Consider the following 27,187-nt stretch of genomic DNA (forward strand, 5'->3'; position numbering starts at 1 on the left):
ATGGGCTCTGCCACTGAGCTACATTCCCAGTCCTGGCAGTTGTCCTTTTAATGTCAGGCTAGGAACATTTTTTTTTTTTAACTCACTTGATATAAAAGTGAGCACTTGATTTTGCCAATTCCTATAATTAATAGTTACAGAAAGTAACAGAAGAATCAAATCGAATTGAATTCTGTGCTCTGTACAGGGTAAAGTGAACAACCAGTGGGCAAAATTGAAGGCTGGAAACATTTCAGTGCCTGTTGTGGTCGATAGCTCAGAAGAAGAGGCCTATGGGAAAAGGAGGCTGGTGTTCCTAGTGGGCCACAGGAACATGGACTGGGCAAGGTGGCAGCAGTTGGAGGGGCACTCAGGATGGAAGGCGATAGAAGAGGAGGACACGGGCAGACCTGAGCAGTGATGGGGGGAAAGGCCAGGAAGGACCCACCGCCCAGTCTCTGGGGTTGGAAATCCCATCCTCAGATCATAAAACTGGGAGGAAGGGTGTGCAGAGGCAGCCTGACCAGGCGACGAGAAGCAGAAACAGAATGTGAAGGCTGGGAATGAGGACAATCAGGTGCGGAGGCCACGGTGCCCAGGCAGAGACCACCCCCGCCTCTGGACTCCTGCATCCTGCCTGGCTTCCTCCAGGTGCCAGGCTCTGGAACCCGGGTTCCCTTCCACATTCCCTCCTCCACCCCAGCCAACCTTCCTGCTCTCCTGTTCCCTCCCGCTGTGCTGTGCGTTGTCAACACTTCTCTCCAGGAGGCTTGGCCTCCATAGTGTGATTATAAGGAAGAATGATTATAATGACTTAGCCGCCTCCCTAAGCCTTTTTTCAGGGAGTCCTTCACATTGGCTTCCTGTCTGCCCCCTTTACTCTCCAAGTCCCTTTCCAGCTGTGCAGTGTACACCTTTCCTGTTCCCTTTTACCACTATCCTTTTTCTCCCTCTTCGACATCACAATAATATCCCCTTTTATTTTATTTTATTGGTACAAGGGATTGAACTCAGAGGTACTTAACCACGGAGCCACATCCCCAGTCCTTTGTTTGTTTAGACATAGAGTCTCATTGAATGGCTTAGGGCCTCACTAAGTTGCTGAAGCTGGCTTTGCACTCACAATCCTCCTGTCTCAGCCTCCCCAGGTGCTGGGATTACAGGCATGCGCTGCCACCACGCCTGGCCCTTCTTTTTAAACAGACATTGTTTATTGAAGTTGTCATCTCATGGTATGGTTTTATTTATTTGTACTGGGGTTGAACCCAGGGGCACTTTACCATTGAGCTACATTCCCAGGCCTTTTCATTTTTTTTAAATTTTGAGACAGGCTGTCCCTAAGCTGCTTAGGGCTCTGCTATGTTGCTGAGGCTGGCCTTGAACTGGTTGCAATCCTCCTGCTTCAGCTTCCCAAATTGCTGGGATTACAGGTGTGTGCCACTACACCTGGCCAGGATGGGTTTAAATTCTATTCCAAACTTATGCCTTTTCCTACTTTGAGCAAATATTTAAATCTCTCTGAATCTCAGATATTTACCTATAAAATGCATAAAACTTAATGAGGTTGTTTTGAAAGAAAATTACCCAGCAAAGCACTAGCTATTCAATAAAAGCAAAATAAATGTTTATCATCATTATTAATCTTTTGTCTCAGGACCAATTTCTGGGTCCTTAGAAGAAGCCCTTTCAGCCTGTTAAACATAAAAGCTCAGGAAATTATCTAACATTCATAGCTTTTTACCTGTTAAGGATCTTTCGTTGTTTTTTTTTTTTTTTAATGGGATGCTAGCATTGCGAAGCAAGACTCCCCCAAGCGCATTTGGAGAATAAAATAAATTCAAAGACTCTGTCTAGTTTTGGTGAAGGCATTTTTTAGGAAATCATTGAAATCTCAGTTTCTTCCTTTGTAGATTGGATGGTTCTGTCTGCCCACTTACTTGTCCAACTCCCCTCCAGGGCTCAGTCCCCATTGGGCTTCTGAATGTTTCCCCACCTAATGCCTCTTCCAGCTCTTTCCACTTCTACCCCCGAACCACCCCCTACCAGTCTCAATGCCACCTTTTCTTCTGCTTCGTTCTCCCTTCCTCCGTGTTAAAGCAGCCAGTCCTGTGTTCACCTGAACAACAGAGCCCGAGCACCATGGCCTGGTCTTTAGGGCCTCTCCCAGGCTCCCTCCCCAGTCTCCCCTGACCAACGTTGGCCCTGCACTGACCCCTGTATTGTAACTGGTGTCCAATGAGACTGGCAGTTCCCAGAAAACTGGGAAGATATTTTATCTTTGTGTTTGCCCAGTACCGACAGTGTCCGGAAATGTCCCCTGAGTGATGGGAAAATATGTCTGCCTTTATTTCTCAGAGCTTTGTTATGAAATTCAAATGAGAAGGTCTTTATAAAAGAACAGTATGAACTTAAACTACAAATATAACAACCGTAAATCTCCTGAAGCTCTGGACTCAAATAATACCTCTTCTGGGTGAATGAAGGAGATGCTTCATTTCCAGAAAATTAGATAGATTTACTCTTAACCATTTAAGACTTGGAACTCACTCAACAAAAGCCAAATTAAAGCCTGTTTCCATTCTGTGTTCCATTTAGGTAAGTGGTGTTTAAATGGACATTTAAAAATAAATTCTAATGGGTTGTCTCATAAAATTTTGTAACTATAATATAAAATATTCAGCCAATAGGAACAGAAAATAGAAAGCAAACCTGCTTTAGAATAAAACACTTTTTTTAAAAAAAAAAAAATAAAGATGAGCATGAAGCTTGATTGAAGAATTCTGATGCTGGGAGTGAGGCTGGGGGACCATGTGGGTTCTAAGTGCCAGCACTGAACCCAGGTCTGCTCAGAAGCCTCACCTGCGAGAAAGCTGGGTAGGCAGCATCCCACTCTAGGGCGATTTTGAAGCCGTCATGGGTGCAGATGTCCCTAGCAAAATGTGACAACTGCAGTGGCCAGATTCAGCAAGTAAAAATATAAGATGCCCACATACTGCAGAAAAATGCTGAGGCTAACAAATTATTTACTCTTTACCCCCAAATTCCAGTTTAACTGAACATACTATGTTTTATCTGGAAAACCAAGCTACACCCCAAATAACTTTAATAACTTTAAACTGGTGTCTGTTGACAGGATGGGGCTCCGGGGCATTTTCCGGAAAGAATTCCCACTGGTTTTCTCACTGTAAACATTTTAGGTCAAAAATCAAGTGGTGGTAGGTTGCCATCTAGTGGAACGATGGAAGTTGCTAAGGAAAAAATTTGGAGTAAACCGATTTTCTTTCTTATTCCGAGATTTGCAAAGAAAGATTCTACTGCGACCAACAGCAGAGTCCCATGGTTGTACTGTCAGAAGATGAAGACGGCAAGTGTAGGGTGGGGGAGGCAGGAGCAGATGGGTTTTCCCAGAGGTTCCAGTGGAGTCACACAGGAGCAGGACCCTCAAGCTGCAGAAATTGCTGGACCTTGTGAAAGAAGGTTCAGCCACGAGGACTCTGCCCTCGTGAATGGATTAATGTCATCTACATGGAAGTGGGCTGTTAAGAGGTGAGTTCAGTCCTCTCTTGCTCTTTGGCAGATGCCATGTGATGCCTCTGTCACCCAGTAACATATCAAGGAAGCCCTCACCAGATGTAATGCCTGGACCTGGCTTCCCAAACCACAAGCAAATATATTTTAGACTCCCCGGTTTCCAGAACCATGATCAAATACATTTCTGTTCATTATAAGCTACTCAGTCTATTGGTATTCTGTTGTAACAACATAAAATGTACTCAAACAGTCAATAATGGTAATATAAAACCAAATTGGGGACAGGAAAGAACAAGGGAAAGATAAATCTACTCCCTGAGGCAGACATAATAATATCCATATAACACAGAGAAAGCAAAAGCACTTAGTTCTTGGTTCAGCCTCTATGCTCAAAGAAAGGAAATAGTATGGAAATTAAGAGTTGGTCATAAAAACATAAGGTAGACTTAGGACCCAAACCAGAGTCTCACAAGTGCTTAAATAATTCTATATTCTGTTCAGTGAGAACAGGAAAGGTGATCTGAGCCTTCATAGAGGCAAATATCTTGATTTTCAAAGAGATGGTTTTTAGAAACTAAAGGAAAAGAACTTTAATGTGAAATTCCTACAGGCTTCTGTAATAGATTGTTAAGAGAAGGTTTATCAGCATTTTGATAATGTGGTTTACGGTTAATAAACACCAGGCACAGTGGTGCACACCTGTAATCCCACCGACTTGGGAGGCTGAGGCAAGAGGATTGCAGATTTGTGGGCAGCCTCAGCAACTTAGCAAGACCCCTCAGCACTTTAGTGAGACCCTGTCTCTGCATAAAATTTAAATATTACAAAGGGCTGCCTATCCAGCCCTTTGTAATATTTAAATTTTAAATATTACAGTGCAAAGTGTACAGTGCAAAGTTCCCCTGGGTTTAATCTCCAGTACCAAAATAACAAATAACTACAAACAGCAATTGGTGTTCCAAGCCACACCAAACTCATCTTATTTGTTATGTAGTTAGGTTTCCAAGAATGTTAAACTATCTGATTGCTGTACAGACAATGTGATTTGACTTTATTCAGTCAAAAATGCAGTCCCCCCCCCCACATCCACCCACAGACAAAGAGTCTGTGGGAAGGTGCAAACAATGGCTTTGGACGACAACAGAGTTGAGGAGCGTTTGTGCGACCCCTGGCAGGTTCTGCATCTGCATCTTCTCCCATCTCTCACTCCTCTTCCTCACTGGCCTTTCAACCCTGCCTCCCTGGCCCTCAGTCGCTCGTCTCCTTTCTTTTAGAACCACCTCCTGGTTTTCCTTGGTCACGTGCACCTGTCTGTCCCGTTAGCTTCCCCTGCTCCTCTTCACTTCCTATTTCAGGTGACATCTCCCCATCCTCCCACTTTGTCTTGCTCCCCTCATGAGCTCGCTGTAAGGGCTCTCACTCTCCAGGTCGGCGCCCCTTTTTCTCTTCTGCTAGACCTTATTTCAGGAGAGAGAAATCCCTATGGCTCTTTCCCTCTTCTGTGCCCTGGTCTGTGCCCTGTTACTTCTCACGCAGTCTCTACTCTCCATTCATCTTTCTGGCTCTTTTCCAATCCCTCTCCCGGGTGCCACACCCCCATGCCTTCTCTTCTCAAATTGGTTGATGACCCTCCTTCTCAGTCTTCCCTTTAGCCCTTAATGTGCTGAAGCAGGACCTCAAGCTTGGAGCCAAAGGGTTCTAATTAATATTTCCTCCTTCATTGCCTGATTTGGCTGACCACTAGCAGATGGAAGGAAGCCATTCAGGTTCAGTGTGGATACAAAGCCTGTCTACGCAATGGAGCAGGAGAAGCAAGGCCCACACAGGCACGTCCTCACTCTTTGCCATTCCTTCGTGAGCCCTGGACCCACTGTCCGGCCATCAAGGACAGTTTCTTCATTGGTCAAACTGCCTCTTTCCTCCTGTTCCCTCAGCTCAACCTACCACCAAAACTCCCTAGACTAGCTCCCAGCCCCCGGGGTGCAACCATAAACAGAAGTGGTAAAACTGAAGTTCATGGGTGAGAGCTAAGTGAGATGTAGCGATCATTTTAGGAGATGTCTCGAGGTGCTTCTTTTGGCGTCTCTGCTAGCTGGGGTGGGGGAGACACAAAAGACCCTGGATCCTTCACCGCTGTGGCATTGTCCTGCACAGGAGAGGACTGCGGGCTTGCAGTTCTTACTCGTGTAATTTTTGGGGTCCCCTCATCCCTTATTCTTTCTTCTTATCCTCTCCCCCAGATAAGAGCTTGGGGGAAATGAGTCACAATTTGCAACCCTGGAGACTTGGCTTTGAACACCCGTGGACTTCTCTTGCGATGCTAGTTCTACAGGACCCAAGTTTTAGGGACAAACCCAGACTCAGGTTTAGATCTAGGTTTGTGAATAGAACGTGATTTAATGGCAGGACTGAAGGAAGAGCTCAAGATGCCCAATTTCTCCTTTAGGGGAGCCAGGAACAATACATGATCATGTCCAGTGGGGACTCCCGAACAATTACATCCAACAACTAGTCAGTGGTAGGCAATGGAACTCCCCCTAGGTTGAGGGGGAGGACTCACAATCAGAGAACACAAGGTAGACTAGCTTACTGCTTACAGTGGCCCTCAGGCTCAGTGTCCAGCAGTGAAAGGAAACAACGTACTGACGCAACATCCGGAAGTAACCTGGGCTCCCCTTTCTTCAGGACCATCATAGAGGTGTGGGGGAAGGGCAGGTCCAACCCTCTTCCTTCTCTAATGCCCAGCGGCAAGACAAGCACACACCGGGGAGGCATCCGATCCCACCCAGCCCAGAATCCTTCCCAGCCCTTCCATCAGCACCCCCTGTGCAGGTACCCCAATCCTGTCCCCCCATGCCCAGGACCCTCTTTCTACTCTTCGACTCCAACTAGGGAGCACAGCCATTCTTGTCTTCTTTGACCTCCTCCAATGCTGTGGACGGCTCCAGGGAGAAGACAGGCTGCTTTTCTTGTGCCTTGCCGAGTAAGGGCCCAGTTCCTGGTCTGGCCCCTTCCGGCAGCGGGTCAAGACCTGGAGAAGGCTGCCTGCTCATTGCCTGAGCACCAGGAGCTGTACACAGATCAGGAAAATAGCCATCTGCTCCTGAGGGGTGCCCCAGTGTCTGTGGGTAGAGGGGACCAGGGAAGGGCAGTTCTGGCAAACAGAGGTCATTCCACGACACTGCACCTGGGAGGAGGGTCAAAAGACATAGGAATGATTAGACAGGACAAAGAGCATCAAACATCATTCAGTGCCTACGAGAAGGGATTCTCTTTTACCATCCACAGCACCACAGCTTAGGACCCCAGTGCAAGTCTTGGAAAAACTGGCACCAAGCTCTCCCCACAGGACCAGGAAGGCTCCTGGGCTCCAGGTTCATCGGTTTGGTAATATGGACCCAGAGTGGACCTGGGTCAGGCCAAGTGCTGTCTCTTGCAGTCAGCAAGGACAGTGGGGCCACCTGGATGGGTCTTTCATCCCCTTCCCAAGAATTCTCAATGAGTGGATGCTTCTGGGACTTCTGAGGTCCAGGTGGACTAGTGGCATGCTGACATAGGCTGCCATCTGCTCTCTGCCATGTGTCTTTTACTCATATTATTTCTAATCCTCACCAGGTCCTTCAGTGATCTGCACTCTTGTCCCCACATCCAAGTCCAGGACACTGAGACTTAGGAGACCTCTAACTAGCTGAGCTGGGACAGGTAAAAAGCACGCCCTGCCTCAGTCTACCCTGCAGATAATGAGGCTGTCTGAGCCTCTGCACCTTCCTCAGTCATCAAAGGATCTTCTTTCCCAGCCCCAACTCACCCACATTTCCCGCGGGTGGCTGCAGCAGAATCTGCCCGGATGGAGGGCCCGAGTAGTAGCCCTGTGACATGCCCCCACTGGGACCACAAGGAAACATAAAGAGGGGGTCTTCCAGTGGTGGAAAGGTCAGTGAACTGGGCATGGGGAAGGGGAAGGGAGGCAGGTATGAAAACTGGGCCTGGGGAGGTTGGAAAAGCTGAGTCTGTGGAGGCTGGGGGAACTGGAACGGTCCCGGCTGGCTGCTTTGTGGGTAATCCTGGGCTTCCGGGTCTTCCAGATACGAGCAGATGGGTGGCGAGGAGATGCTGTGGGGGACAGAGGAATGTGTAGTGAGGTCCAGAGGTGGCCTGGGTCTTGCCGCACAGTAGGCGAGATCTTCCGACTTCCTTCCCCCAGCTCTGTGGGCACCCCACACTGCTTCCCGCCACCCCCCCACTCAGTGCTCCTGCCTGTCCTCTTTCTTTCTGTTTCATTGCAACAATATCCTAGATCATTCCTACTCTAAATCCACTTTTTAAAATATATATATATATATTTTTTAGTTGTTGATGGACCTTTATTTTAGTTATTTATTTATAGGAGGGGCTGAGAATCTGACCCAGGGCCTCACACCTGCCAGGTGAGCCTGTACCACTGGGCCACAGCCCAGCCCTCACTTTCCCTTTTAATTCCCATCACATGTACTATTCCTTGCTCCTCGCAGCCCTTCCCCCCTCTCAGGGTCTGACTTTTCCTCCTTTGTATCCCTCCCATAATCAATCAGGTCTCTCTCCCTCTTAGGTCCCATACCTTGTCCCCCAGGATCCAGTGGGACTGCTCTCACTACCGGGGACATCTGCCAGCAGAGACATCAGTTGGGGGGTGTGCACAGGGCCCAGGGGAAAAGGAAAGTTGGTTCTTCGAACAGGTGGGGGACTGAAGAGTGGTGGGGTCTCCACCCTCTGAGTACCCTCGCTCTGTTGGATGGGTGCCAGAGTCTGGTCGGACATCATCAGCAGAGGGGGCTCTGGGAACAGAAGTCAAGGAAGGACTTAAGAAGACAGCCAGGCAGACCTGGGACTGTGGAAGGACAGACCTGGGACTGTGGAAGGACAGACCTGTGTGAAGCCCAGGATCCCCTGAATGGGCTCCTCTGGCCCCAAACCTGGAGAGCTTTGTCCCATTCCCATTTCTTGGGCAAGGACCCTCTGAAGGGCCAAGACCTTTCTTGGGCAAGTGAACCCTCTGAAGGTAGGAGCTCACCTGGAAAGGTATCCAGAGTGGGCTCTGCAGGGAAGGGGCCAGACTCCCCGTCCATGGGCTTGGGAAGTGGGGGCTCTTCCGTAGAGCTGGAGGCAGAGAAAAGGGACTATGAAGCTCTGGTGGTCTCTGGATTTAGACAAGCACCTCAGAGCACAGAGGGATACCAAATCCATAAACTCTGCCTCCTGCCAGACACTGGCCAGTCACAAACTCTAGCAACAACCCCGGGCCGGACACCCAGCTTCCAACGCTTGCCCCTTCAAGATCCCAGGATCCCAGTTTGGCTTCCACTTCTACCTACTGGAAAGTCCAGAGGGTTCCTCACCTGCACTGGCTGCTGGCAGGAGCTTCAGGATTGTCCTCATTTTCTTTCCCATTCAACTTCTCAACTTTTCGCCACTTTGCCCGGCGATTCTGGAACCACACCTATGGGGTAAAGATACTTGGAGAACTTGAGGAAGCGAGGAGGAGAAACTAGAGTCCAGGGACATCTGCCAGCAGAGACATCAGTCAACACGGTACACGGCTACATAAGGGTGGGAGGTCCTGTCACCACTTTGCTTCAGAAGCCTGCCTGTCCACTTGGTTTAACAACCAAGGCCTCTGCACCTCTTTCTTCTTCTGATAGTACATGGCAGCAGCACTATTAGAAGCCCGCGGAGAGGCACCACCTCAGAGACCCAACTTCAGCCTCCCTGCACACTGAGGCTGAGCACGTGCCCTAACCCACAGGAATTCCAATGGGTAGCTTCTCAGCAACCTCCTACCCCTGCTGGTTAACCAGCCCCCTTTACCATGATGCGCTGGGGAGTGACCCCCACCGTCTGGGCTATCTCCCGGCGCTTGTCACCATCGGGGTAGTGATCTTCTTGGAACATTCGCTCTAGCTCTTCCAGCTGGTCTGCAAGAAGAAATGGGCAGGAGGAAGTCAATCACAGTGACATGGCAAGAGAGAAGAAGAGATGCCTGCCAGGTGTCTCCAGCAGATAGCGCCACTGCCCCTGCCCCAAGAGCCTTGCAGCCAAGTTCCCCAGTGGGCCAGCCATTCTCTCTTGGGCGTCATGGCTGAGACCTGTGTGGGGTTTGCTATCCTGACCCTTCGTCCTGGTCCCAAGCTTGCTTTCTGCTGAGACAACCTAGCCTTCCCCTTGGGGCCAAAGGCACTGCTGTGGGGTCAAGAGAGATCCAGGACAAAGTGATATACAAACGGCTTACCTGAACGGTAGAGGGTTCGAGTCTTTTTCCGGACTTGGCAGTTCACTTCTGGGGGCCCCTTCTTCTGGTCTGCGTTTTGGCTGTTCTGGGTCAATGTGCTGAGGAGGTTGGCCAGGTGGCAGGGGCCCCGGCCTGACCCACAAGGCACAGGGTTGTGAGTGGCACAGGATGACTTAGCAACACTGAGCAGTGATGTTGAGGCCTCATCCGTGGCATTGGGTTTTTTGTGTTTACCAGGGCCTGGGGAAGCCGGTCTCTTTACTGTCTTTGCCTGTCGTGCCAAGAGGGAAGAGCCTTGCCCCTGAGACTGGGGTCTGCCTGGGTTCTGCCTGTCTTTGTGGACAGCCCTGGAGCTGGAGGGCTGGCACACGCGCCTGGCATTAGCACGAGTCGATTCTCCAGTGGGCTCTGGAGGCGGCTCCTCTCCTGAGATGGCACAGGGGGGTGGCAGCTCTTTTTTCAGGGTGTCCTGAGTGTGGGGGGCTGACCCCTGCTTCGGTTCCTCCTCCAGTTCATCCGTCAGGGACTGGCCTCCACCTTCCTGGCCTGTGGGAAGTAGCAGCCACTGACCTCAGCCCCAGGTAGAAGCAGGAGTCTGGGCTCCAAGGAATGCTGCTTTCTGCTCTACAGTGGACCTGTTGTTGGACCCTAAGTTTTCATCTGTCTACCTGTCAAATGAGGCCCTAATTCCAGACTTCCCTTCTTAATTTGATGGTTGTAAAGATTAGAAAATCCAACTGCTTTGGAAAATGTAAACAAACATATATAAGAGGGCCTTAGCCCATGCTAGGAGAGTAATCCTAATTTAGGATGCTTCTTCCCCATTCCCCCCCCCCCCCCAGATACCAGGAGTTCGAGGGACAGCCATCTGTTCAGGTATTTCTAAGGGACTACGGTGGGGCTGAGGGCAGACTAGGAAGAGAAACAGATTGATTAGAATTCTGCTTCACCCGAGACTGGAACCCAGACATGACTGCCAGCAGAAGTGACAAGGCAGGTTAAGATGGGTTCCATAGCTCGGGCAGGGAGGTCAAAGGAGGTAACAGGAAGGACAGGCAGGAACCCTCCCCTTCCCTAGCACCCACTCTCCCTGCCAGCCCTCCTCAACTCCATGCACTTCCACTTCCTCCCAGTGTTCCCATATTTCTCCCCTCTGCCCAGGCCAACCCTCCCTTTACAGGTGAGGGAAAAGGAGCCCATTTGGAATCCTTTAAGCTTGCCTTCCTTTCTTCTAGCTGACTGATTCATCCAGAGCTTACCATGGTCCAGGCATAAGGCTGAGTTAGCACCTTTCAAAGCTTGGTACAGCGTGCATTTAACCCCTGTGAGGAAGGCACTTCTCCCATATGAAGACATGAGGATTAGAAACTTGAGTAATTAGCGTAAGATCGAATAGCATAGGGGGCACAAGTTCTCTCCAGGGTCACCCAACACTCCCCTTCACTTCCGGGCTTACTCATAACTGGGCTTACTCATGACTTACACATACCTACGGTCCAGGGACCTGCTGTATCATTTCCAACGAAATTGCAAAATTTTGTAAATAAATGTTAACCAGATAAAGGCCATTGTTATTTGAATGGAAATTGCATCATGCATTGTAATGTCTTAAGAAATTATTTTCTAACAATATGCAAAGCAGGAGGGTAAATTCTGGCTCAGGTGCTTTATCAAGTTGTTTCCTGGGACACACAACAGGCCTGAAGTGCAGGAGCCTATCTGAAGCTGGTATAGAGGGTGCGCAGCCACGGGGTTAAAGGGACAAGGTTGGATGGAGATGTGGGCAAGGAGGTGCAAATTAGCTTAATGGCGTTTTCGTAGTGCCTGTAGTGTATAGCAATAAACCTGGTACAGATACAGAGTAGGTGCTCAACAAACATGACTCTTTCTCATCTCTCTCTCTCTCTCTCTCTCTCTCTCTCTCTCTCTCTCTCTCTCTCTCTCTTTCTCTCTCTCTCTTGGTACCAGGGATTGAACCCAGGAGCGCTAAACCACTTACATGTCTCCTTGGAGTGATTTGCCCTGGAAGAAAAGTGACGGGCGTCAGCCCAGCCCAGCGTTTTGTCACCTGTGCAGTGGGAGATCTGAACCCCTAGTCAGGGAGGTCTGCGGTCACCTCCTGCCCCACTACAGCGCACCAGCTACCCAAGCTCTTAGGTCGTCTAAAGCGGGCGAAGTGGCCAGAGGACCCCCGGCCTCAGAGAGCCCCCCAAGCTCGAACCCCTTGCGCGCTCACCCAGCGGTTCCCTGCAGGGATCCTCCCCGGGCTCCATGGCGTGGACTCCCGCGCCGCGGCCGCCGGCTGGGGCTGCACAGGCGCTGCTTAATGAAGCCTCGCCGGCGGGCAGGTGTGCAGAGCTTGCACGAGCGGGGCCTGCAGCTCGAGCGCGCATCCCCTCACCCCCACCCCCAGGGCGAGGCCGACCCCGGAGGCTCCGCGCCCAGACAGCTGCAGGGACTGGGAGCTGGGAGCGCTGCGCCCCTTGCTCCCCTCCCCCGCAGGCCCAGGGGGCTTGAGGAGCCCAGGTGCTGCGTCTGGACCCCTCCCCTCCGCCCAAAGCTGAGGCAGGCGGGGAGAAGGGGGCAAGACAGCAAAACCACTGGGGGTCTCCAAGCACGAGGTGTGGTGCTGGGCTCACGCACGCCCTAGGCACCCTTGGTAATGAACTTGATTATGATTTCCTCCTGAACCCTTCCGTCGGGCGGTGGAGGATGACTTCTAGAACCATCTAGGGATCCTCAAATGCTTTTACTTGTCCTTCTCTCCTTCCTGGTCAGTAGGCTGTCTCTGAGTCTCAGGATGAATCAGCCCCAAAGTCCCACAGTGAAGGCCCTTCATGTTCAGAGCTTCCGTCCTTGTCACATTTCCACCCAGTTGCTACCTCAGTTTTATTGGAAAAGAAGGAATTCTCTTGACAGAGATCCCACAGGGGAGAATCTTTATGATTCCTAGTTCGTGGAATGTTTCATATCCTCTTTATTGAAAAAATCAAAATGTAAAATTCTTATTGCCTCTGCCTTCTGCCTGAGTGGGTGGGTGAGAAGAGTGGGAGTGGGAGGGAGGCTGGACCTACTGAAGCAGGTGGCTGGAGTAGTGGGTGGGGAGGTTGAGTTCTGACCAAAAGTCAGGTGTTTTGCTTTTAGGCTTCAAAAGACTCTGGACACCAGGTGCTTTCATGCTACCATCAGCTATGGGTACATTTTCCTGTGTCTTCGGTGGCTTTGGGAGCCTTTGCACCTCAGAGGGTTGTGAGATCCTTATTCTTTTCTGAAACATAAAAATGTAAACTAACTTCATAGCAGTATGATCAAAACTTCAGGCCTCTGACATTTCATTTCTACTTCTGCCATAAGACGGATATCCTAAGGTTAAGGTGGACTTTAGACACAGGGCCCAGTTTCTCTGCGGGAAATGAGGGATTCTAGGCCCTTCAAGCAAGAAAGCGGCTGAAGCTGCACGGGTTGGTGGTGACATGGTTTTAAGTGGAACACAAAAGTTCCCTTGATTAAACACTTACAGGATGACGACTGTATGCTGGGCACCGTGGACAAGTCACTTTCTTATCCAGAAGCTTTCTGGTGGAAAGAAGATGAGAGCACTAACACCGTGGGTCTTGCCAATACCCTGTGGTCAGTGGTGAGTTAGAGGTGTGTGTGAGCTCATGTGGAACCCAGAGGAGCAGGAAACCCAGGCGGACGGGGCTGGAGGCTTCTTGGAGAAGGTGGCCACCTGAGCTGTGAGTCTCACAGCTTACCATCTCACAGTCCTACCTAAAACCCCACCGTGGCCCCTCACTGCCTGCATAAAGCCCAAGCTCCCTGCGTGGGGACTAGAGCCTTCCATGGGCTGGTCCTTTCCTCTGAAGTCTCAGATCCCAGTGTCCCTGCCTAGGTATCCCAGGGGTTTCTGTCTCCTTTGACCTAATGTTTTCTCAAAGTATTCTTAAAACCTCCTGAATCACAATTTCTTAGGGAGTTTATTTAAAGTGCGACTTCCAGGTCCCGATCCCCAGAAATCTTAATTGGCAGGTCTGCAGAGGGACCCAGAGACATCCATTTTAACGGTCCCTCCAGTGATTTTATACATATCAGAGTTTGAGTCACTGTGAGACTCTTCAAAAACAAAGTCCACTACAATCATCTGGGGGATACAAGTGGGGGGCAGCAGATGGTGGGTCCTCTATGGGAAGTTAATGACCTTTATGAAGGTGTCCACTGCGATGAGCAGCAGGACACAATTAATTTCTTAATAGAATGTCCTGTCACGTTAAATTCAAAATAAATCGTCTTTCTCTGCCATCATTGACGTTGTATTTTCTCTTGCTGCCCGGCTGCCCTCTGCCAGGGGAAAGATCAGAAAAGAAAAGGCTCAAATCACCATTGACTGTCCTTTCCGGAGGTTTCCAAAGGCAGGCCCTGGGCAGAGGCTCTGGAGGCTCCGGCAGCCTGTCCCAGCCATTGGCACTGGGCCGTCCACAGCGCCTGTCTTATCCTCTGGCCATTTGCCTCCTGCAGCTGCAGTCAGTCTTGATCTCTGAGCCCTTTATACAAACTTTGAATGATACAGGATCAGGTAATGCAAAAGGCTATGTACAGGGACTTAAGGAGTTTGAAAATATTGGCATTTTCTAAACACATATTGAATTTGTGGGGCTTGGACGAAGAAAAGTTTCAGCTTCCTTGCTTGCTTTCTCATTCTTGATCTTCTTGGCTTCTTAATGTATGACTTGTTTTCCCCCCAAATAATATAGTTGGGTGTTTATTTAAGTGAAGAATTTGATGTAATGTCTACAGATGAAGTAGCCATTAAGATGCGCCCGAGAGTGGGAGACTATCTTAAAGTGCTTTGTTGGGGAGGTATTGTGTGGCTGACGTGTGCCCTGAAGGCATAATTTGCACACATCAACTGTGAGGGAGGGAGGTTTGTCATGGAAGTTAAAACCCTCTTCCAGGAGAAAGTCTGCCCTATCATATGCAAACAGCACAGGTATTGTTATGGGAATCCTTGAGGGGATTTGCTTCTAAGTCCTCTTGACTACCTTTCATCTTTGTGATCAAGTATTAGTTGATAATACTTGACTTCATTTAGAGAAAAGGCAAGCCTATTTTATTTTATTTTATTTTTGGTTTCTTAGTTATCAGAGCCAAACCCTAAGCCACTAGTACCCACTTAGCAAGAGCCATTTCTCCCAGCATCCTTTTCTTTCCATGGATGTGAGAATGACGGAGCACAATGAGACCTGTCTTGCTGTCACCAAATAGTTATTTTTTTTTTTTTTCAGCCTGTTAGCCGTATACTTAGGTTAAGGGCTCTTGTCCTTCCTCTCTGTTTCTGAAGAAGGTACCTGATGGGGAACATTTTTCAAAGCAGAAGCCCAAAGTGATTTGTTCTTATTCTGTGAGACACACCCAATTCAGGCAGCAACAGACAGATCACTGGGAGACCTGGGAGCAGAGAGGCAAGAATATATTGTGAAAGGGAGGGAATAGACAGGCTCTGGCCATGGAGATCAGAGTCACAGCACATCTGGGAGGCAAGGGCCCAGGAAGTGACCCGGAAGAGAAGTCAGTTCCAAGGGAGGGAGAGAAAGTACAGGCCTGAGATGAGCAAGCGCTCAGAGATCAAGACTGGCTGTGCTTGCAGGAGGCAAATGGCCAGAGGATCAGACAGGCGCTGTGGACCCCTGTGCCAATGGGGACTCTGGGACAGGCTCCAGGGCCTGCCTGTGGAAACCTCAGGAAAGGACAGTTTGAAGTTGCTGGGGGTGGGGAATGGAGAACTCCTGGCTAGAGTGGAAACTGCCCTGGCTGGGCGAGGACAGGTTCTGGCGTGAATCAGTGGAATAACTTTTACTGCCCTTGCCCCACACAGTCAAGACTGGATGCCTCTAAGAAGGGGGGCCGCAGGGAACACGTCAGGGCGGCTGCTGTGGTTTACAGAAAAATCCCATGGTCGCTTGGTTTGGTGCTTGAAAAAGTGCTTTCACTTCGGTTCCAACCGCTCCTCCCCGGGGACTGTTTCAGGGGCGCTTTCTTCTGTCCATTCTCCTGGTCTTCTCCAGGACTGTGGCGCTAACTGCAGCATGGCACTCCCTGAGTTCCCCTCAAAATCTGGCCCCAGCCTCCAGCCGCCACACAGCCTGATGTTCTGAACTCTGAGTCCTCTCTCAGCATGGCCTGTGTCTTCTCCCACCCAGATCCCGTTGTCTCACCAGCCTCAAGCATCTTTCCTTCTCTTCCATTTCTGTCAAATTCTGTCAAAGTCTTACTCATACTCCAAATGTTCTCTCACCGGGTCGCCCCATGCTAATGTAACATAAATGTCAACCCAGTGCCGTGGTGGCAGGGAGCAGTTAATTCCAGCTGTGGACAGCTGACATCGGTGTCCCAGGAAAGAGAACACGAGGATTCTGCATGTTGTGTATTGAGTTCACGCACGGCAGCATCCAGGTCTGCAGTATATACGTATACTTCCTGTATACGTATATATTTGTTGGATTCTCATAACTTCTCTTTAAAGTTCTACTATTGGCCTTTTTTTTTTTTTTATTAAAGGAGACTCTGTGGCAGAGAGAACAGAAATACTTTTGAACCCAGGTATTCAGCCTCCAGCCTGGATACACTGTTTATTTGCTTAGCTGGATCAAGGGGCTGGACATACTGACTTGCCCATAAGGGATCAATAATTGTCCATTGACCAGCAGTTGGTCCCTGTTGCCAGAGTTAAGGAGCAGGGAAGGAGGTGAACCTTGACATGGTGGAGTCTCTACAAGCCCACAGGGAGGACAAAGTTGGGTAGAATTAAATACACCTGCATGCACCTGAGAGCAGCCTGTGGTTTCCTAGGTGATAATGTCCTGGAGTCACTCTAGATGTTATCCTGGGGAAAGCTGAGTATATGGGATATGGGATCTCTCTGCTTTATTTCTTACTGTTATTAATATTTCTATAGATATGAATCTATATTTATCGCTAAATAAAAAGTCAAAAACATGATCCCCATGTTCTGAGCACAAGTTCAGTTTTTTTTTCCAGATTTGGTCAAATTTAATTCACAAAATTAAATTGAATGACTGTATTTTGTATGTAGGGGCATTACTAACCTTATGTTGGTAGTAGTTTTTGAATAAAGATTTAAATTATGTCTGTTCCTTTAATGGGGTGCGGAGAGGCAAGCAGAGGAATTAATACTCAATTTGTTTTAAAAGTAAGACAATAACAGGAATGCAAATGTGTTAGAAAATGGTAAATGCAAAATGATTAGAAATGGAAAAAAAATGCCATTTGTCCTCAAAGCATCAGTTATTTACCAACTGGCGCATTTTGTCTTCGTGTGTGTACCACTATTTTTGCTTTGTCTTTATGTGCTTGTGGTTGCGATTTTATTCCATGTGTGACTGCAAGCATCACTCCCCCCAAAGGTCTAGGAAAACAGTTCTATATTATTCAGAGTCTTCAGAATCTCCCGAATGACAGCACTATCATTCAAGGGTTCACCACGTGTGGGGAGAAAACATAAACCTTGTAATTTAAATATCTACATTAAAAAAACTGAAATGGAAAGTGGGCAAGAAAGCTGCTAATTGTTTTTCTCATATAAGCTTCTCCCCCCTCTCTTCCAGCAGGTTATCGATCTAGGTTGGGTTTGTTGTTGTTTGTTTGCTTGTTTGTTTTAATCTCAAGCCCAACCATAAAGTTGTTCTTTTTACAGAAACAGGTTGCACAATGGGTGAGCCACACTGAGCCACACTCCGTGTCATCAAGGCGGGGTCTGGAACAGAGGTCAGAAACCAACAACCAGCAGGACAGCTTCACATAGGGGCAGAAAGTGCCTCTGACAAGGTCCTTGCTCCTCCAGTGTCCTGGGGCTGCACCGTCTCTGCTGGTGGCCTGGCTGGGGCTGGGGGTTCCCAACAGGACCTGCTTTGTCAGGAGAGCTCAGCAGGTGGGAGGAGGGCTCTGTCTTCGCCCGAGGCCCGGTCCTCATATTCTGCTCCATCTTTAGCCGTGAAGCTTTCTTGGTGTCCCATGACACAGGTACCCTCCCGATCTGGTGAATAGAGTGTAAAAGGTAGGAGCAAGTCTTGGCTAGCAAGTTCCTCTGCCTTTTTGGAGAATCAGACTTACGTTCACAAAGCCTGGTGACTATTCCAGGTCTTTCAGTGGAAGATGGCCTAACCTTGTTTTTAAATATCTCCTCTGCTGAAGTCGATCGAGGCCAAGATTGCCAATGTGGGTTAGAAGCTGGGAGCACCCTCCTTTGCATGGAGGAGAGTGTGGTGACATGAGGCTGAGTTCAGTGAGGCACAGACACTAAACTATGACAGACTAGATTGATGACCCGGGAACTAATTCATCCTGCCAAACCTGTTGTTTAGTTTGTTGGAACAAAGCAATAGAACTGGATAGGCTACTAGAGCTGGTCTTCCTTTTGCAAAAGGCTTCTGATTGTCTATCTTACGAGCTGGGCTGCTGCATGGGTTATTAACTTGGTGCAAGGGAATTTGTGATTTAACCTGGATGGGGTTTTGTCAGGTAGGTGGTCATTCATAGCAGCCCTCAGGAGAGGGAGTCAAGAGTAAAGGACAGGAGGGGAGCCATATTTGAAATTAGATGCACTGAACATTATTAAAGACATATCTTCTGCTTAGGGATGTAACTTCTGATCTGAAATCTTAGAGCTACTGCCCCAGGCACAGTTCTTTATCTGTGACTTGAGCTCATGAGCAAGGACAAGCAGGATGTCTCTCAAACTTTCAATCCTAGTCTGATTCTCAGTCAGCACTCCTGAGACCCATGCCCAAACCAGCAGCCCCTCTCATCTTCCTATCATCTTCCACCCAGTTGGAACCGCCTTGGTTCCTGGCTCTCCCTCATAGCCTGTGCATCAGCTGTCTGAATATTCCCATTTCCCTGTCTACTCCTACCCTGCTGTGCTCCATTCTCCACAGACTTGCAAGAAAGAGTGTCTTAAAAATGCAAATTAAGTCACTGGTGTCCTCTTTTATTTATATGCTGTAATGAGTTTCCATTGTCCTTAGAGGAAAATTAAAACTTCTTCCTGTGGCCCTGCATAACCCAGCCTCTCCTACTTCATCTGGGGTAGCCAATCTTGTTCTTCAAGTCCCTGAAACACATCGGTATTTTTCTGTCTCTCAGCCTTCACATGTGCCCTTGCTGACTTGGAGACCTCCTTGTTCTCTGGTGGCTAGTTCACTGTCCCCAGGGAGGACTCCCTTGGCCACATGCTTTGCTGCACTCCTGCCTCCTAATATTCTCTGTTTCCCTTACACCACTTCAGACGACATGGGATCATATTTTTGTTTACAGTCTGTCTCCTCTATTTTAAGTTTCTTGGGTACAAAAACTATACTAGTTTGTTTCACCACCATATACCTATGCGTTCCACATACGAGGCATAGTGGGTAGGTTATCAGGGTTAGTTATCATGAGTGAACTCATGAATGAACTCCGAATATGGATCTTTTTTTTTTCTTTATCATGTTTGTAGCACATATTTCAGTTTCTGGTCACTCACTGTCTTATGCACAACAAGTATTTGATAAGCCTAATAAGTTGGGATCGTTCCTGGAAATATTTATTAGGTATTTTGAGAAGTGAAGAATCCAGTAACCAGGAATAACATGTACCATGTTAGAGTCCTTATCATTACTCTCTGGAAAAGTTCACAGTCACTGGAGGCCACAACTTTTTGGAGGCTGAGCCAGGCCAAGAGCCTGTTAGGGCTGGCTCAGTCTTTAGTAATGGACACAAACAACCTTGAAGGTGGCCTTCGTGTAGGCACTGTGTAGTTGTTCTTCCTGTTTATCCTGTCTGACCCTCTGCCTTTCCATTAGAGTGTTTAAAATATTTATATAGAATGAAATTATTGATATAATTGGGTTTAAATTTAGCATCTGGCAATTTGTTTCCAATTTGTGTCATCTGTTCTTGATTCTTCTTTTTCTGCCTTATATTTGAGAAGCTGTGTATTTTAATTTCATTTGTAAGCTTATTACTATACCATTGTTTCACGACATCACTGTTCTTCAACACCTTTATTTTATTTTATTTTATTTTTTTAATTTTTTTTTTAAAGAGAGAGTGAGAGAGGAGAGAGAGGGGAGAGAGAGAGAGAGAATTTTTTTTAATATTTATTTTTTAGTTCTCGGCGGACACAACATCTTTGTTGGTATGTGGTGCTGAGGATCGAACGCATGCCAGGCGAGCGCGCTACCGCTTGAGCCACATCCCCAGCCCCAATTATTTATTTATTTTTATGTGGTATAAGATTCGAACCCAGTGCCTCACACATGCCAGGAAAGCGCTGTGCCACCGAGCACAACCCCAGCCCATCACTGTTCTTCTTTTAAGTGACTGCTTTGGGACCTGCAGGATATGTTTAACTCAACAAGCTACTTGCAAGTGACATCATGCCACCTCACTAAACACAGCAACCTGAACACAGGGGATTTCTGTCTTCCTTCCTGTCCTTTGTGCTATTGTTGTCATACATTTTCCTTCTACCCATGTTATAAAAACCCCACAATACATTATTATTTTGGTTTTCATGGTCAATTGTCTTATAAAATTTTTTTTTGAGAGAGAGAGAGAGAGAGAGAGAGAGAGAGAGAATTTTTAGTATATTTTTTTATTTCTTAGTTCTCGGCGGACACACAACATCTTTGTATGTGGTGCTGAGGTTCGAACCCGGGCTGCACGCATGCCGGGCGAGCGCGCTACTGCTTGACCCAGCCCCAAAAATGTTTTTAAAATTAGCAAAATTAGTACTATATTTTGTTTACATATTTGCCATTTCCACTGCCCAGCATTCCTTTGGATGGAACTAGATTTCCATGTCATATAATTTTTCTTGTTAAAGGAATTCCTTCAGCATTTTTTCGTAGGAAGTCTGATGATGAATTCAGCATTGACGTGTCAAAATAGTCCTTTCTTTGCTTTCATTTGTGAAAAGTGAGTATAGAATTTTATGTTAACAGTTGTTCCTTGAGTATTTTAAAAATGTTAGTCCATAGTCTTCCACCTCCATTGTTCCTCAGGAGAAATCTGCCATCGTTCTTTGTTCATCTATCCATGTGACCTTTTAGTACCTAGCTGGTTTTAAGATTTTTCTCTTTATTATTGATTATGGGCAGTTTGATTATGCTGTGCCTTACCATAACTTGCTTTATGCATTTTGTGCTTGGAGTTTATTTAGCATATAGTTCCCATCAATCTGGGAGATGTTTCATCTATTATTTCTTCAATTTTTTTTTTCTGTGTCCCTTTCTATCTCTTCTCTTTTTCGAGGGCTTCAGTTTTACTTCTATTAGCATTTTGAAGTTGTCTCACAGTTCATTGGTGCTTTACATACGTTTTTCAGACTTCTTTATCTTCCTGTGTTTCGTTTTGGACAGTTTCTATTACCATGTCTTCAAGTTTTCTAATTTTTCCTTCTTCTGTGACTGTAGTTAATTCCATCTGGTTTATTGTCTCAGACATGGAGTTTTTCATATCTGGAATTTGATCTGAGTCACTTTTATGTCTTCTCCATGTGCACTTATTTTCCTCTGCATTTCTGAATGTATGGAATAAAATTATACAATGACTCTCACATCCTTGTCTGCTATTTTGAGTCTATTTCTCCCAATATACTTTCATCTGATGATGGATTGTCTTTTCATGCTGCTTTGTATGCCTAGAAATGTTTTATTGAGTACTAGACATTGTGAATTTTACCTTGTTGAATATAGTATTTGTGGGTATAGGTGCTTGTGTGTGCACATATGTATGTCCTTGACATACAGTGGCTTGACTTGAGATCTTTCAACTTATAAGGTATGAAAGAAATTTGTATTCAGTAGAAATCATTCTGTGAATTTAAAATTTTGAACTTTTCCTGGGTCAGTAATATGTAATATGAGACCTCATGATCTCCCAGGCAGCACCCGGGAGACACAGATCCCAGTCAGACATGCAATAACATGAGTAACAACTGGTACTCTGCAGTGTACTGTGTTGCTAACATGTTTGATAAGTTAGGTGTGCTAAATGCGTTTTTCAGTTATGATATTTTTAATTCACGATGGCTTTCCTATGATGGAACCTCATCATAAATTGTATATTTGCACACAAACACACACACACACACACACACACACACACTATATCCATGGATTCCACATCCACAGATACAACCAACTGAGGATCAAAAATATTCTTTAAAAAATAACTGTACTGTACATATGCAGAGTGTTTCTTCCTGTTATTGCCTAAACAATACTGTATGACAATTATCAATAAAACATTCACATTGTATTAGGTATAATCAACAATTTAGAGATGATTTAAAGTATACAGGAGCTGTGCATAAGTTTCACAGAAATACTACACCATTAACTTGGAGATTTTTGGTACACATGGGATATTGGAAACCAACCTCCCACTGATACTGAGTAAAAATGTGTGTGTGTGTGTGTGTGTGTGTGTGTGTGTGTGTGTGTGTGTGTTGCTCCTAAGTTTTATCCTGTTGTTTTGTTACTTAAAAATGCTTTAAATTTTTGAGACTTGCTTTTAAGTGTTTTTAGGTACAGAGAGGCTTTCAGTCTAAGGGTAATTTCCCCAACAGCCGAGGTGATAGGCCCAGCCTCAGTATCTGAATGTGAATACCAAGTGTGAATTACTATGTTTATCTTCTCTGGCTGGCAAGAATGCAAATTCTTCCTGGTCCTGTGTGAAATTTGCTCATTTTACCTCTTATCTTCCATTGCTTGGTTCTCTTCCTGGCTAGAGTAGTTTTCTCACATACCTGCATTGATGGTTTTCACCTGAAGACCTGAGGGTCTTCTAATCTCATTCTTCCCTCTATTCACTCTCCCCTCTCTATGTATAACAAGTACTATCCTCCCCATCATCTGTCCTAGGAATTACAGACACCTCAGTCTCCTTGAATCCTCAATTCTGTGTCCTCAACTCTGCAAGAAATTACCTTCAGAAAACAAGCTGGGGAAATTGTGGGGGCTCACCTCATTTGTTTCCCTTCTCCCAGGAATGAGTGTCCTTCAAGGGTTGTGGTCCAGTGGCTGTAACCATTGGATGACATGCTTTGCACAGTTTTTGAGTTGTTGAAGTTCACAGGGTAAATCTGATGTCTGTCCCCTGACACTGATTGGAAGCAGAAGTGCCCACAGACTACTTGTCAATTTTGGTTTGCTTCCCACTGTCTAGAGAATCAGGTCCTAGCTCTATCTTGGCTTATTTGGCCCTATAAAGGCTGACTTCATTCCTATCCTACATACAAGCCACTTTTACTTACTCAAAACAGCTTGACCATCTTGGCACATATTTCCATGTCTCAGGGCACTGGATGACTGCCTCCCTGTGTGTGCTCCATCTGGCCAAATTTCACTTGTCCCTCAAGACTTAACCAGATGACCAGTTATTTTACTAAACTCATCCAGGTGTCAGTGTTAGTTGCTACGGGATTTGCCTATATTGTGGACAGTCTTATTTTGACTTCTACTCCTAAGATCTCCTGATCTCCTGGAGGGCAGTAACCTTTATGCCTTATTTAGATTCTAACCTCTCAGCCTACCCCATGCCTGACATAGGTTCTGGGAAAATGTTTGCTTCAGTAATGAACACCCAGTCCTAGTGTATAATCTTGCTTTCTAAAGACAGTATGGCTGGATTATTTGGGAAATGTGGAAATGATAAAAACAAAACATCAGAGAAGCAGTCTTGTAAAAAAAAAAACAAAACAACAATGACAACTAAAACTTGGGCTGGAATGGCTGCCAGGCTCTAGCAGGTGTTCTACATTATGCTAATCAGCAAGGATGTTGGGCAGGTGCTGGTTCCCTTCTAGAACATTATCTCATCATTAAAACAATTTGTGGCCGATAGTCTAATTTTTTTTCTTTCACAGATGGTAGAGTTCTCTTGTTTCTGTGATAGGTAAGTGTAGAAAAAGTTATTTTCTACAATCTCTTTAGAGATAATCACTTTCAAAGCATCAGTTTTACTTTGAGAGAGTTGGAGTCAGCAAAATTCTGGCCTGAGCGAAGCCAGGGTCTTAGAGACTCATATCTCAGCTACCTCTTAAATTGCCCGGGACACATGCACTCGGGATCATGGTGTTAGGGATTCAAGAGTCTTACCTGTTCCTGAAAGTGGATAAGGACAAAAGATTTTGGAAGCCCAACCCTTTAGTCAAGAAAGGGAGAGGTTCAGGTACATCCCAGAACAAAACAAAACCCTCCAGAATGTTTTAAAAAGCTCACAATAACTGAGTTAATTTGCTTGTTTGCCAGTGAATGTACCTCGTGAATGAAATTCACTGTTTAGTTAACTGGAAGTGACAAGGAATTTATCCACCAGGAAGAAGGCTTCAAACTGGTTAAACTACGTAATGATTTAAAACTCCCTCTGGATGGAAGAGAAATGAATTCATAACCTATGAATAGTTGGTCAAATCGTTTCATTGGTCAGAAGGTAAGTCACTCGTTTGATCCAGTGACATGGTCACGTACCAGGTGTGAGTCAAGGTATTGTGTCCTTTCTCAGCATGGGATGTCCACTTACTGTATGTTCATGGCTGTTGTTCAAATTCACCTGGTTGGAAAAAGTTTTAGTGAAACCCAGCACTCAGCTTTGACCTCTCCTAGTCATTTGTTGCTGAAATTGGAAACTTCTCCTTTTATTGGTGTGGTAATATAATTTTTACCATGTGGATTTTCTTGGGGGGAACACACCCAGTTTAACTCAGAGAAGAATAGAACACAGAATATATGTTGATAGGGAAAAATGATGATGTTTACTAAATAATAGATTAATGTCAATATGTGCTAATATAGGTAAAAAAATATCACGGTAAAAAAATATCAGGTAAAAAAATATCACGGGTTGATGAAAAGAACTTGGGTTTTGGAGAAGGGAAGATGTAGTTTTGCATTACAATTTAGCCTTCTACTAGCTGGACACATTCATCTCAGTCTTATTTTTTTTTCATGTAAAATAGGGACAATATCAGTCTCATGAGTTAATGGGAAGATTGCATGAACCAGCTCCCTCTGGCAACCACCTGCTGCTAATGTAATGAGGAGTGAAAAACTAAGAGCTTCCCTCTCCACATCCCACTCCCCTGTAGCCATCCCTCCACACCCTCCTGCTCCCTCTTCTCCTTCCCAACATGGCCCTTCCATGCTCTCTCCACTTTATGTATCTCTCTTTTTATTTCTCCCCTGATATTGAAATACCATTTGCAGATCTAAAGATGACCTTTATGCATATTCTTCATTAATAAACTATACATTGTAACTTCAGTGCAATGTCCATCTTTATAATAGATTCTGAATGCTTAGTGTTGAAAATGGGGCAGCGACATCCTTTCTATGCAGGGCCCTAAGTGGCCTCCAGCAGAATCCTAAATTTAATTGACTAGCAAAGACCTGCCTTGATAGGGTCCAGAACACCTTGGGGAACATTTGGTACTCAATGACCAGGCTAGATGGCCTGTCATTTGTGTGTGTGTGTGTGTGTGTGTGTGTGTGTGTGATGGGAGAAAAGAGTCAAGATGTGAACACTCCAGGAGGCAGAGGAATTCATGGGATGATAAACAAGCACATACCCAAGTTCCTAGAGAATAAAGTGAAACTAGGTTCCCTGTTGTATCAAAAGAACCACTTGCCATTGAGAATTTATCTCAACGAATATAGGAGACTTCTGAATTACTGGCCCCCAGGCCTGAGGGCACTGCCAATCTTCTCCACCGTCCTCTCACCAGAGCTAGTTTAAAGCTTCCTCTCATGAAGGTGGAAGAATTTTTCTAGAGAACTGACCCAAGGCCACAGCGTAAAGTGACCTAGACTGACCGCAATGTTGTTTTGCAACTTCTCTGGGCAGGTGTGAGAGTCTAACATTGGTGACTGTGTGTTTGGAAGAAGGGCCATCCAGGAGATATGTGGGCAGTGGGAGTCTTAAAGAGATGAGGGAGTCTGCCCCGTGACCAGGATGGGACGGGATAACTACACTGCAATACTAACAAAAGATGACCCTCAGATCCCCACTGCACTGGAACAGCAAGGCTTAATTGTCTCTCAGAGGACATGTCCATCACTGACTCTGTATAGACAGGACCCAGGCTGACCACCTGGAAAGTACATCCTCTTCCCAGACCCTCCCACAGGAGGAATGAGCACCAACGTGCAGCTGCCTCAGCCTGGAGTTGAGCTCATCCTTTTGCTCACACAGTGTCCCTGAATTATCATATGGCTTTTGATTCATGGCAAGGACCCTTGGAAAAATGTGTGAGAAAATGGAAAATTGAGGGGGAGGGTGGGGCATTACTGTCCCTGCTTTGGTCTGTTCTTCTGGTCAGTGAGCTGTATATTTGCCTCCTCCTTCTCAATGTCCAGAGACAACCTGAGAATTTCACGGGATTAACGGATCTGGCACGGATTCCCAGAGGAGCCCTGAGTGCTGTGCGGGTTGTCATTGCATCGGGCTAGGCTCTGGCTTCTCCTGGTCTAGAGATCTAAGAGCTAGGAAGTCCAGCTCTCTGCTTCCCTCACAAGTACACACGGTAGGTCAAGAAAATGGGTTCACTGTAATCAACACGTTCTGCAAGGCCAGCATGCGAGCACTGAACATGCACTCTCTGCTTGGTGGCCCTTTCTCGGTAGAAAGAGGGGCTCTTGTAACTTCTAGGCTTTTCCTGCTGTCTGAGAGAGGTTTCAAATTTCTAAACATAATCTGACTGTGCAATGCAGGCAATCTTTTCAAGTTTCTCCAGGAATCCAATGGTTTATGGTTAATCCCCCTCTGCTGATCTCTTTCCTCTACCTTAGTACACATTATGTGTACTAAGCACATTCTGAATAAAACACATGCTTCTTCATGCTGAGGCTGGGGGTGACACGGATGAAGACCCATGACTGTGAGTAGCCCTCAGAAGCCCATGGGAATAGGTGGAAAAGATGTTTCAAGGGATGCTGAGGGCCATTGCCAAGTAGGAATGACGCATCGAAATTTCCTTGCCAGCGTACCCCATGTTAAATGGACTTGCCTTGGAATTTCGCTGTTGACATTGCATGTAAGGTGACCTTGTTCAAGGACCAGGGTGGATCGGGGTTTAGAGCTGATCAGGTTTGAGATGTGAATCTGTATTTTGTTACTATTTTTTCTTCCTTTGTATTCAGGCACTTGATCAAGCCTTAGCGTCCTTTAGCTTCAGGGTACTTTGCAGGGCAGAAAGTAGCTTGCAGTCAAAGACTCTTCTTGCCTTTCCTAAAAGTATAAATGGTACTAAAGGGTTTGGAGGAGAGGAGGGAGAGGAGTCACTTTGAAATGATGGAGTCAGCAGGTAAGTGTCCCACCTGAGGAGGGTCTGTGGTGAGAACCCAGGCAGCTGTT

The 27,187-nt window shown here is 46.5% G+C and overlaps 1 protein-coding gene across 26 annotated transcripts in view; it reads right to left on the reverse strand.

Annotated features, from left to right (window-relative positions):
- Positions 1-5,883: 5,883 nt before the first annotated feature.
- Positions 5,884-27,187, reverse strand: part of LOC101967955 (thiamine pyrophosphokinase 1) — a 372,786-nt gene continuing 351,482 nt past the window's right edge. For all 26 annotated transcript variants that reach the window (XM_078040695.1, XM_078040698.1, XM_078040717.1 and 23 more), the window contains 7 exons: positions 9,776-10,321; positions 9,355-9,461; positions 8,886-8,986; positions 8,561-8,646; positions 8,108-8,324; positions 7,319-7,623; positions 5,884-6,697 (listed from right to left, as the gene is read on the reverse strand). In XM_078040695.1, coding sequence (XP_077896821.1) covers positions 6,399-6,697; positions 7,319-7,623; positions 8,108-8,324; positions 8,561-8,646; positions 8,886-8,986; positions 9,355-9,461; positions 9,776-10,321 — 1,661 coding nt within the window. In that variant the 3' untranslated portion in view covers positions 5,884-6,398. The remainder of the gene's footprint in view (positions 6,698-7,318; positions 7,624-8,107; positions 8,325-8,560; positions 8,647-8,885; positions 8,987-9,354; positions 9,462-9,775; positions 10,322-27,187) is intronic.

The sequence above is a fragment of the Ictidomys tridecemlineatus genome, chromosome 2 (assembly GCF_052094955.1).
Source record: "Ictidomys tridecemlineatus isolate mIctTri1 chromosome 2, mIctTri1.hap1, whole genome shotgun sequence".
Taxonomy (NCBI): Eukaryota; Metazoa; Chordata; class Mammalia; order Rodentia; family Sciuridae; genus Ictidomys; species Ictidomys tridecemlineatus.